Consider the following 12,055-nt stretch of genomic DNA (forward strand, 5'->3'; position numbering starts at 1 on the left):
TAACATAGAATACAGCCTCTCTACGCCACCTCCGGCTCGCAAGCTCGCCTACGGTGGCTCCGTTCAGCTGAACAACATGTTACACGTCACCCCAACCACTCACGCCGCAACAACCGACCACAACTCGGCCGCAAACGCGAGCTCGCCGCGCTGGCGCATGCTCTCGGGGTCGACCAGCACGCGCAGGCCGACGGCGTCCGCCCCGAGATTGAAGACGCGGAAGACGACATACAGGGCGTCCGTCTGGCGGTCGTTGGCGTTGTTGTTGGACACGTTTTGCATCTGTTCAAAGTCAGTCAATCAGTCAGTCAGTCAATCAGTCAGTCAGTCAGGCAGTCAGTCAGTCAGTCAGTCAGTCAGGCAGTCAGTCAGTCAGCAGCCCGCCTTCTCAAATTAGTTAGAGAGTACTCACCCGCTTATACTGGCCCTTACTCATGTAGAACGGCGTGTTACACGGCCCCGTGGTCGCCTTGACCTCGACGAAGCACTGCAGGCCTTTGACGCCCGCCCAGACGCGCGCGTCGAGGTAGCCGGCGCCGACGAGCAGGCGCGCCAGCGAGCCGTCGGCGTCGGCGTACGTGATGTCGGCCGTCTCGCGGCCCGTCCACGGCGCCAGGTCTGCGAACTCTGGGTGCGCGGCTGCGTAGCTGCGGATCGTGCTCTGCCAGTTGGCGCGCGAGAAGCCGGGCAGGCGTAGGCGCGAGAGCAGCTCAAAGACCTAGTTTTTAAGCACAGGGTTAATTAGACACGAGATGGTATGGGATAGATGGTATGGGATAGATGGTATGGGATGGATGGTATGGGATGGGATGAGACGAGATGGAAACTCACAAACAGCTCGCCCGCGGCGCCGATGCGCTTGTCGCGCTCCAGCTGGCTCGTCGACCGTAGCCGGTACCGGTCCGCTGCGCCGCCGCCGGCCTCCTCGCCTGCCACATCCAGCAGCGCTGCCTGCACGCCCGGCATGTCGAACGCACCGCCAGACGGGAATGTGGTCCGGCGGGCGGCGGCGACGACCTGGTGCAGTAACGCCAGGTAGTCGCTGTCGGGCCCGGCGACAATCGCATCTGGTTCGGCCTCGTGTGGTGCAGCCGCGACTGGCTGCGGTCTTGATGGCGATGCTCGCTGGGCTGCTGCTTGCGATGCATTCGCGACGGGTACGGCCCCGCGCTGGGTGGCAATGCCTGGCTGACGGAAGAGCTGCGGCCGCGGTGCGGATGCTGCGGAGTGAACCGCCGCCGTGTAAGTGGGAGTGTGCTGCCGGGCCGTCGCCGACGATGACGATCTTTCGTCCCGTCCAGCCTAAAACGAACGGCCGGAAGCCCGCGAGTCGACCGACGACGGCGGCGTCTCAACATCGACCAGCGTCTCGCTGCCACTGCTCGCGGTACTGCTCGAATCGCTGCGCTGACGGCGGGGCGTCGGCGTGCGCGGCGGGCTAACAACTTCCACCGCCTCAGCCTCCTCCACCTTTTCCACCTCGTCCATGGTGCAGTCGAGCACGGCGGCGAGGGGAGCAAAGTCTTCGCCGAGGTTGCGGCGGTCGAGCAGAACAAAGGCGTCGGTGCCGCGCGCGAGCCTGAGGCGGCCGCCCGGCAGGCGCACGGGGAAGACGGCATTATCAACAACGAGGCCCGGCGCGAAGGCGGCGCCGCGGTCGCGCCGCGCGGCCAGGAACGCGCTGAAGACCAGCAGCACCTCCTTGGCCTCGGCAGCCGGCAGCTCCTGCTCGCCCGCGAGCTTGCCGTACACAAGCTCCGCTGTCACGGTGCCGACGCCGAGCATGTCAGTGAAGAAGGCCTTGAGCCCGTGCGCGCCGTCGTACAGTGCGTCGAGGACGTGCATGCCACGTATCGGCGTCGCGCTCGACCAGAGGCACTCGGCGGCGCTGTGCCAGGACACGACGCTATCGCTGTCGGCGGCGAGGACGCAGATGAGCGCCTCGGCGTGGAAGATGTCTCTCATGTTGGCTGCCGCGCTGCTGTCGCCCGCCACCGTGTCGGCCAGGCACTTGTATAGCTTACGCATGTGGTCGAGCTTGGCCTCGGTCTTGTAGACGCGCGCGACGTGCCGGACCTCGTCGACGAGGTGCTCCCGCGTGCAGTCGGGGACGCCCAGCGTGCGCGTGAAGAAGCCGGCGAGCGAGGCCAAGTCGTTCGGCGCCCTCGTATGCTTCCACGTGTCCGCGTACGCGTTCTGCAGCGAGCACTTCTCCCACAGATACACGGGCGCCTCCCACACGCAGTCCTCAAGTTTGGTCCACTCGTGCGTGCCGTCGGCCAGGGGGTACAGGATGCACGGCTCCAAGCGCATTGCTTTCCTACCGACACGTCAGCACCCAGACAAGCACAACTGACAGCTCACACTCACCTGATGCGCTCCCGGCACGGCTCGGGGCTGCCCGACTCGCCGACCTTGGCATCGAGGTACTCGTACAATTCAAGAACACGCTGCTGCTCTACCATAGCCGTCTGCTTGGGGTTGCTCTCGACCACACGCCGCAGCACGGCGAGCCCAAACCCAACCAGGTCCCGCTCAAAACCCAACCCAAACTCGGCCCCCAGCGCCTCCCACTCGAGCGGCCTGGTACCATGGCTCAGCGGCGCGTCGAGCGCGAGCCATGGGAAGAAGTCGCCGCGGCGCAGGAACTGGTCGCCCAGCGCAACGAGGTCTGCCAGCGGCAGGAACGCTTCGCCAAGCGGCCGCAACCCCGTCACATCGCCCGACCGGCACGGCACGCTCACGGCGCGCAGCTCGCGCGCCATGGCCTCGGCCTCGCCCGAGATCATTTTTCCGTATGCGCCCTCCCAGCCCTCGCGCAGCACGCCCACGAACTTGTCCGGCCGGTGTGCCGCCACGTACCGGCACGCGGCCGACAGCACCACGCCGTCGCTGTCCGCAATGGGCACGTGCCGCTGCACGCTGAAGCGCGCAGCCAGCCAGTCGGTCCAGGACATGTTGTCGTTGATGTCGTCATTGACCGGCGGCGGGCGCTGCAGGTACGCGTCGTGCAGGAACAGCGCGTCAAACCCCGGCGCACCTGCGCCTGCGCCTGCGCCTGAGCCGGCGGCGGTGGGCTAGAACAAGATTGCTGGGCCGTACGCGTCGGCCTCGTCGCGTAGGTACACAACGTCGGCGGCGGCGGCGGCGGCGGCGGCGGGGTCGGTGGGCGTGCCGCGGTGTGTGAAAAGGCGGATGGCTCGCGTGTCGTCCGCGGACATGGGCTTCGCCACGAGGTGCTCTGTCAAGTACAGGAAGCGGACGTGCTGCACGGCGCGGGCGAGCGCGACGGGGTGCCGGCGATCTTTGTGGCGCCTGACGATGGCGTCGCGGACGAGGTTGGCTGAGGCGGTCTTGGCGCCCAGCGCGTCGAAGAGTTTCCTGCGGTCGGCGTTGGCTGCGGCCTCGAGGGAGATGACGTTGAGCGCGAGGTCGAGTGGGATGGCGAGGTCGGTGAGCGCGACTTGCGGGAAGTAGACGTCTGCAGGCGCCGCTGCGGCTCCGAAGGGCGGCGGGGCCTTGGCCAACGTTCAGTCGCCGCTTCGTAGCGGGATCAGGGGCAGGTCTGCCACCTCTTTGCAGCGCTGCGCCCAGTTGTTCCGGAAAGGCAGGTGCAGCAGCCGTGCGGCACGAGAGTGCCAGTCCTCGTCGGTGGCCGGGGACTTGAACCTTGACGACGCCGACGCCAGGTCGTGCTTGGCGCGCTCGATGTCATGCTCCATGCACACCTTGGTGAGCCCGAACGGCTGCAGCCGGTCAAGGTCGGCCTGTTTGTAGTGCAGCGACAGGTAGATCTCGGGCTCGACGTCGCGGAACAAAGGCGCGCCGTGCCGGTCGAGCTCCAGGGCCGTGTGCGCGCGCGAGCTGCGCGGATCAGGCGCAGCGGGCGGGCCGGGGCGGCCGGCCGGAGCACGGGAGTCGCCTTGACTCGCTCCTCGATCTTGCCGATGACGTCCCCCCAGAAACTGTCTCAGGGATAGCCGTTCTTGTCGGGGACGTAGCGCATCCACCTGTACTGCAGCGTCTCGTGGTCGCACATCTGCAGCACGCCGCGCACAAACGCCTCGGCGATGCCCGCGGCCAGGCTCACAACGCGCAGCTGGTCGCAGCTGCGGGGGGAACACACCTTGAAGCCCATCTGCTGCACGGGCAGGAACGCAAACGTCCACTAGTTCTCCAGCACCGGCACCGACACCGCCGTCAACGGGAACGCCAGCACGACCTCGCCCCGCTTGTAGGCCCCCGACGCCTCCTCGGCCGCCGAGTAGGTCCGGTGTTCATTCTTGGGCAGGCTCGTGGCCACGTGCCGCGTGGTGTGGTAGTACTTGACCTGCTGCCGGGTCTCGCCGTGCTCGCACGTGGACTTGGTGACGGCGACGCGCGTGTCTGTCTGGCGGTCGATCGAGTACGTAATTTCCGTCTCAGGCTCATCCTCGTCGTCCTCGTCGTCCCCGTAGAGAGCGATCTTGATGCGCTGCAGCTTTTTCATGAACAGCAGGATGGTGTCGTGAATCTCGAGGAACTGCTGACGGATCTCGCCACGGGCCTTTGCGCGCTCGGCATCGGTGCCGTCGTCGTGCAGCAGCAGCGTGATGCGCGTGCGGCACGCGCCAAGGGACTTGCCTTCGTCCTCCCACACGGGCATGATCATGCCCATGCCCGAGTCGCCCGTGCGGTGCTGGAAGAAAAACGAGAAGTGCCCCGACTGGATGTGCGCGCGGTACGCCGTCATAAACACCGACTTGAAGCCGATGCCCTTCTCGCCAATGTAGCCCTGCGCCCCCGTCTTGGAGCTCTTGCCCACGTTGCAGATGGCCGCCAGGTTCTCCGCCGTGAACCCGTCCTCGTTGCACTCGACCACCACGTGGTCCGGGTACACGCCGAACGACACCTCGGGCACCTCGCCGCACCCCAGCGCCTGCGCGTAGTGGTTGTCCTCGGCATTCTGCAGCAGCTCAAAGACGAACCGCGCGTTGCTGGTGTACAGGTTGCGCGCCAGCCTGCTCGGGTTACTACGAGCGCGTTTGAGGGGGAGCGGCAGGGCTTACGTTGTCACCGAGGACGCGATCAGCGTGTCCTTCATCTTCATGGCGTTCTCTACCTCAATTCGGTCTTCCTCCGGTATGCGCTCCAGGATCTCGGTCGGATGTAGCCGTGTTTCTTGGAGATGCCCTCGACCAGCCGGTGTGCCTCCTCGCGGGACGGCGGGTTTGATGCCGGCATCTTTGATTGCTGTCGTCAGCGACTCGAGCCAGTTGAGAAGCTGATGCGGAACAGGCTGAACGTAGGCGATCAAAACATGAATTGATGTTTGGCAACTCGCCTGCCTTTCCAAGAGGTCGAGCTTGATTTAAAGACTGCCGTGCTGACGGCGGTGATCGAAGCTTATATATTCTCCACGGTAAATTGAGATGGTTGTCCCCTTCGGGCGTGGCTAAGCCCCAAACACCAAATGTGCAAGGTGACAGGGGCTATTGAGCTTCACCGACGGCCTCGTTGCGCTCGCGCGCGGCTACAAGAAAAACAAGAAAAAATAATACGAAGCCCTGAAGCAAAAAGATTAATCGTATTTATGAAACGGCAGCAGTCGGTTCATTCTCCTTCTTTTCTTTTATTCGATTCTTTCCCGGCGTGGGTGTTGATCGTCGACATCGCCGTGTGCTGCGCCTCACATTCAGAGTTTGGTAAGCTCCGTTACGACTCCTGAGCTCCTGCTTCTGGTGACACACCACACCTCTTCAGTACATCAACTCCTACTCCTCCTTCAGCGCCTCATTGGCGGCTCCTCCCTGCTGCGAATCTGAAACTATGTGTTTAGGTTCCTCACAGCATATCGTCGGCCGGCCCACGCATCCCGAAGAGGAAATGCGCCCACCGGGCCGGTCCCCAATTGGCCAAAACAGAAACACGGATTGATGCTGGTAAATCAGCGGGCGATTGCCAGCTTGGGCGATGCAGTGATCAAACGCACATGAAAGCGCTTGAAAAAAGGGAGAAAAGGGCGCATTGAAAACTCCAGCTCTTCTGTAGAGGCGTGATGCCATCAGAAGAGAAGATGATGTATTTAGGAAGCTAATTAGGTTGCAGGACGGTCTCTAGCTCGATATGTGTCTCAAAGGGCTATGCGTTGCTAACGTAACAAGCTCTGTTGATGAAATCTTTTCGGAGCAAAGGGTCCATGAATTTGGGTGCATGCGCGGTGATGAGTGTAAGCCATCTCACTTTAGTGGCAAATCTGGCTGTGGAAATTGCTCCTTGAGAAGACGAGAAAAGGAAAAGGGGCGATGAAGCTAAGCTGATGTTTCTATTCCTAATCCTCCGCAATTGAACAAATGAAAAACAAAGAGAGTGAAGCCATATCAATCTGTTCGACTGCTGGTAAAAAGTGATAAGGCGGTGGCCGAGGCAGTCTGCCGTCTGCAAAGCACAACGAGACCTTATCAACCTGTCGGCAGGCAAGTTAAACAGGCGCATGGGTATGGTCAAGCCAAGTCCAGCTACGACTAACGGGCCTGGGTCGTACTTGGTCTATGTGCTCGTTCATAATTGCCTCGGCTTCTTCAAACAGGGTGTGTCACACTTCATGATTTTCCCAGTCGTCTGCCCCCTCAAAGTTCTCAGTGACCCAAGGGTGCCAGTTCAGGTTCCCCATCTGATCCATGGTTTGTGTCTGGTAGCCGGCTGACTGCATAGGGGGCTCGTACGTCAAAGGCCACTGCGGGCTGTCGGAAAACTGGTCGGGAAAGCCGAACGGCAGCGGTTGCGCGTCGGGCAGCTCCGTCTTCTGGACCAGCAGCTGTTGGTGCAGCTGCGCCGCTTTCTCTCTGTACTGGCTCAGCTGTATTTGCAGATGAAAAATATGGTTTTGCACAGCGTTCGGGTCTGAGAGGTCGCTGATCATGTCTATTCCCAGGCCTTGGTTCTGACCCAGCATTTGCCACTGGAGCTGGAACCTATTATCCTCTACCCCTGAATCCGGAGCCGCTAGCGGCGTGTGGAACCTTAGTCGGCTTGCATCAAGCGCCGAGCAGGACGCGTCGCTGCTGCTGGAAGACACAGACGAGGTCTTGCCCCATATTTGTGAGCGCGCCTTGAGGGAGAATCTGGGAGTTGCTGATGTTATGTTTGGGATGGGGGGCTTCGCTGCTGAGCAGGGAGGAGGCTCGGGCTGGGCTGAAGTCGGGTTTGGACCGTCCGCGCCCCCCTTGCACCGGATCTTGCGGTCAAACTGGTCCGTTACTTCGTTGAACAGCTCCACCAGGAGGCTGTCCAATTTAAGAGGGTCCTCGACTGCGGCGTGCCGCGATCTTGCCTCAAGGAAGCGAGGGATGATTTCAGAGCCCTGGGCCGTAAAAAAGTCACGCAGCATGCCCATCGTCTCCTCCACCACGTCCCCGAGAAACGGCCTCGCCGGCCTGGGGGCGTCCTCACCAAATATAATGTGATAGACGGCATACCACTGGTCTTCGGGCGAGAGGGTTCTGTCCACCTTTCGCCTCAAGAGCGCCTGCGCCTTTTCCGACACGACTTTGGGCTTCTTTTCGGCTGCCGTGGGCTTCTGGAGCTGGCAGAGCTGAGAACGGATGTGATCGTCTCGCTGCTGGTCAGACGAGAACTTCTTGAAGCAGATGGGGCACTGGCAGGGCGGCGTGTAGTGCCGCCGCTGGAGGTGCTGCTTCAGGTCGCGGATCCGGCTCAGGTTGAAGTTGCCACAGTCCTTGTGCGCGTCCGGGTCCGATCTGTAGAAGGGGCACGCAAACCTCGGCGTTGCATCGTCTGATCGGTCGCTTGGACGGTCTTTTATCCGTTTGCTCATTGAGCAGTCGCTGTCGTCGGAGCCCTCCTCCTCTCCGTGCTCAGTTATAAAGTCACGGGCAAGGCCTGTCCATTTACGTTTCCTTTTCCCCCCTGATGCTTGGTCTCCCTGTATTAACGGACTGGGGAAGCTTGTGGGTAGTACTCTTGTTGGGATGGCATCATGGCCAGGACTTGAGAAAACAGAGCTCCCGGCCGGACAGTAGCTAGTGGGCTCCTTAGCCAGGGGCCTAGGGGAGGCAACGATTGCATGGCTCCCGCTCCTTCCCAACGGCCCTGGACATAACCCCAGTCTTTCCACGCTTGAGGCTAATATGAATGAATGTGGGTAGTTGGGCGATACTAAAGCTCGACGTGCGGTCTCCTCTTGATCTAAACTGCTCCCACAGCCATGCATCTCAGCGGGTATTATCTTCACATCTATATTGTTTCTTACAAGCTGTTCGCTCGATTGGCCGATATAACCTGGATTGCGGTCCACGTCGTCATGTGGCCCTGTCGTCATGGTCAGCTGTTGCTCACAGACGAATGCTTGTGACATACCCCAGCCAACTATCTCGGGGCTTTGATCAGAGTCAAGCGATGAAGTGGAAATGACGTCGCCGTTGCTGAAGACAGGCGCAACCTCGCCCATGCTGTGGGCTTGCTGCCCGCAGTCCATGTCTCGATGTGCCGCCATTGCAAGGACAATTAGTGGATGTTGCTAGGATACCGAAGTCATCGCGGGCCTGACGCGGCTCTGCGACATGGACACCAATCCTGGACAGTCTTGCCACGGTTCGCGATATTTTCAAAATACAGAGTTTGGACGGTCTTGGCAGTTGGAATTTCGGTGAGATTCTCGCCTTTCAGCAAATGTTGGGGAGTCTGCCTTGTCCTAGGGGCGTGGCGCACATTTGTGTCGGCGTTTTTGCGAACCTGAAACAGCCCCCTGTTAGGGTGTGGGCGTATCAATCAGTCCAGGCCCAACAACAACAAATACCGGATTCGGAGACTGCATTGCGCTGCAGTATAAAGCTGAAATATCCGCACTCTACCAACTGATTGCGCTTTGATATGAAACTCACATGTGCGTTAAATCTGTAAGCCATTGTTGAGTCTCACTCTCTGCCTTTCAATGTGATAGGTAGGTACCTATGGCCATAGACTATTTGACAGGAATCTTGGATAGCTGGGAAAGTTTAGTGACATGGCCGTACCGTCACTTGGAGAGATGGTACTTAGCAACAGCCTAGATTGACAGCCAAGCGAGACAACTCACCTCTAGTGTAGAAGAATTTCCTAAGCCCTTGGGAATTAACAGTTCTGCATCGTGATTTGAAGCGTTGCTGATTCATACCCACAACTCTGTCATCCATTGGCCAATAGCATGGCCAATGGCCCGCTAGACACACCCCAGGGTCGAGTTTGGGGTCCTAAACAGCGCCTTGGGGATAGCCTCACATTTGTGCGACCCCGAGGCGCGCAATTGTACCAGGCTGGGGAGGCCTCGGAGCGTCCCCGTGCACGGCCATGTTTACCAAAACGGCCCATCCTCCCTGCCCTCCGATGGTGCCAGACCTGCGCCAGTCATTTTGCGGAGTAATAATATACCTCCGCGACTATCACATACAGCTCCGTCGACTGTCTAGACACCTACCTCCCGTGTCTCAATTACTGCCGTCACCTTAGCTGTCATGGGTTTCAGCAACTTCTTCGTGATGTTGAGGGCCAAGAGCCGCTCAAGCAATAGGCTTCAGAAAAAAGAGCACTTGTCTCTGGCTCTTTCATCCAATGCCTGCAATGCGCTCAAAGGTACGCGCACGACTTCGCACAATTAGTCGCTGTTGACAATAGAGCCTAACTCCTTTATTACAGAGACTATTGCGGTTGTGGGCACTCAAGGGTCGCAGCTGAAGAACTCCCCCGCGTCCCAGTGGACGCTCACTGTGCCGCCTACTATCCCAATCGCATCAGCCGCAGGATGCGCAGGTTCGGCAGAGACCGCCTTGGCGCTGCTGCACCACTCCAGCGGCAACGCACCGCATGTCCAGGTCTTCTCGGATGGCAAGGTCGTCGCCATCTGGATTTTGCAGGCGGCTGGAGTCTCCGGCTTGTCTCTCCCGGGCGGCTACCAACTCCCCCGGGCTCCGGGCCGGGCTCCGGGCCGGCCACAGGCACTCCCCGCCGCGGCCGCAGCAAAAGCCACGGGCGCTCGCAGCAGGAAAGCAGCCAAGACGCGCAAGAGAAAGGCACGTCATCCCGGCGAGCCTCAAGACGACAAAGACAGCGACGACAGCGATAGAGAGCCTGACGACCCCCAAGACCCCGAGGGCCCCGAGGATGCTGCCGACGAGCCCCGGCGTGGCCGGAACTTCGCCTGCCCCTTCTACAAGCTGAACCCGCACGAGTACGCGGACTGCTGTAGGAAGAAGCTTAACACGATCTCGCGCGTCATGCAGCACTTCAGGCGGTGCCACGCCATGCCCGCCGAGACGCGGGGGTACTTCCACTACTGTGCACGCTGCTTCACGCAGTTCAGGGATGACGAGGAGAGCATCTGGCGAGAGCACTGCGTCGCCTGCGTCACCGTGGAGCCGGCTCCGGACGACCTGTTCAACAACGAACTCGAGGAGCTGCACCGCCTGTTCGAGACCAACTCGCGGCTCCCGCCACCAAGACGGTGGTACGAGCTGTGGGACCAGGCCTTTGGCGTGTTCGGACATGCCCGCCCCTCCTCCCCATACGTTGAGCACGGCGTCGCCGAGGTGATTGGACTGATCCGCTCCCAGGGCGTGGCCAGGCTTGCCGCTCAGATAGATACCGTGCTTCAGAACCACTGCGTCTTGCCGGGCCTCGCCCCAATGTTCCGGCGGTTTGCGCAGGACGTTGTCGACATCATCTTGACGCCGCCGGCCCTTGTAACCAGGCGAACCACCCGGCCGGCCGCTGCGGCCGGGCAAGCCCCCCCGCGCCTACCTTCGCCCGCCACCGCCTTTGTCGATAGGCCCGAGGGCTCCGAGCAGCTCCAAGATGCCAGGCTATATGACGACAGGCTGCATGACATCGTGTCGTATGGCGACGAGCTGCCCATCGACCCCGCACTTGATGACGCCGTGCTAGGCCTGCAAGGGCATCCCGATGGGGCTGGTGCCCATCTCGACAACAGCGGCGAGGCATCAGGTCCGTCCTCTGCGCCGTAGATGATGTCTACTGCCCTATGCCAGTCACCCGAACGCCTTTGACCCAGCCTCGTATGCTCCAGGTCTAGCCTCAGATGCATCAGACCCAGCCACAAACGATTGAGGTGAGATCGCTTACCCTTCCCGCCACTCCAATGGCACTGAGCTAACACACCAGCGCCGAGTTAGATTGACTTAGCCCTGTTTGTTCCTGTTCGTATGCCCCTTTGTCAGCGCGGCTGTCCGGTTTCCTTTTACGTTTCTGTTTTTATCGTAGCGACGGAGCGTGTCAATTTGGTACGAGTAAAAGCCTACATGCACGGCGTCTTGCCTTTACTCAGCTGGGCAGCAGTATATCCAGTGTTCACAACCATAGACTGGGCCGGCGATCAGGGCCATGACTTGACCTACGGCGATAGACTTAACAAGAAAGACTTTATTGGATAGGTATATAGTGATCCGAGATGAGAATAAAAGGATGGAGGCAATAACTGCCGCATTAATCAACCCAAGAAATGAGAAGAGAGGTCGTTGGACTGACTCTCAACTCTCTGTCCCACTTGGAAGCCAGCCACATGTACGTCTCAATCAAGAAGAATAACAATGGTTGCCGAAGAGTAACAAGAGCGTCCAGCAGCCACATCCTCACGACATCAAGGTCAGGTATTCTCGAATAACTGCCGCCGGAGGATGACATACGCAGGGATTCGTATGTCGAAAGTGAAAGGTCGCCAACGCGCTAGCATTCTATAGTCGGAAAAGGAGAAGATATAGTTCGTCACGAAATGAAGGTGACGATGCCTGGACGGTGAGAGAAAAGTGCCACAAGGGAAACGAAGCTTTCGAACTGGCTTCTGTAAAGGCTACGCACTGCTTAACGCAGGCCTAAAGTAACACAATAGGGAATGGTTCTGAACAGTTCCCATTCAGCTAGGTACTATGCTTCCCCATGAAGACCTCTGGCGCGTACGCACTTCAGCTATGTGGCTGATGGAAAGAGGGAGAGAATGGCAAAGAGGTGGCTTGTCGGTTAGGTCGGAGCGTACACCAAAAAAACATTGCCAACGCCGTCACCGCCA

General features: G+C 60.0%; 3 protein-coding genes across 3 annotated transcripts; 1 reads left to right on the plus strand and 2 right to left on the minus strand.

Annotated features, from left to right (window-relative positions):
• Positions 1-99: 99 nt before the first annotated feature.
• On the minus strand, positions 100-5,089 carry B0T26DRAFT_679718 (uncharacterized protein; the record flags this gene model as incomplete). Its single annotated transcript, XM_060440386.1, has 11 exons — positions 100-282; positions 413-718; positions 832-1,220; positions 1,314-2,320; positions 2,371-2,993; positions 3,041-3,077; positions 3,127-3,518; positions 3,573-3,864; positions 4,011-4,109; positions 4,170-5,012; positions 5,049-5,089. The coding sequence occupies 11 exons, from the start codon at positions 5,087-5,089 to the stop codon at positions 100-102; spliced, it is 4,212 nt and encodes a 1,403-aa protein (XP_060291051.1).
• Positions 5,090-6,574: 1,485 nt separating this feature from the next.
• B0T26DRAFT_788181 (uncharacterized protein) lies at positions 6,575-8,570 on the minus strand (the record flags this gene model as incomplete). Its single annotated transcript, XM_060446814.1, has 3 exons — positions 8,359-8,570; positions 8,252-8,310; positions 6,575-7,855 (listed from the first exon to the last, which is right to left on the minus strand). The coding sequence occupies exons 1-3, from the start codon at positions 8,492-8,494 to the stop codon at positions 6,575-6,577; spliced, it is 1,476 nt and encodes a 491-aa protein (XP_060291052.1). The 5' UTR covers positions 8,495-8,570.
• Positions 8,571-9,491: 921 nt separating this feature from the next.
• Positions 9,492-11,095, plus strand: B0T26DRAFT_805874 (uncharacterized protein; the record flags this gene model as incomplete). The annotated part of the gene is made up of 2 exons (XM_060447170.1): positions 9,492-9,609; positions 9,673-11,095. 2 exons carry the CDS (start codon positions 9,492-9,494, stop codon positions 10,995-10,997), a joined length of 1,443 nt encoding a protein of 480 aa, XP_060291053.1. The 3' UTR covers positions 10,998-11,095.
• Positions 11,096-12,055: the final 960 nt, after the last annotated feature.

Source organism: Lasiosphaeria miniovina, assembly GCF_030549165.1.
Source record: "Lasiosphaeria miniovina strain SMH2392-1A chromosome Unknown B0T26scaffold_7, whole genome shotgun sequence".
Lineage (NCBI taxonomy): Eukaryota > Fungi > Ascomycota > Sordariomycetes > Sordariales > Lasiosphaeriaceae > Lasiosphaeria > Lasiosphaeria miniovina.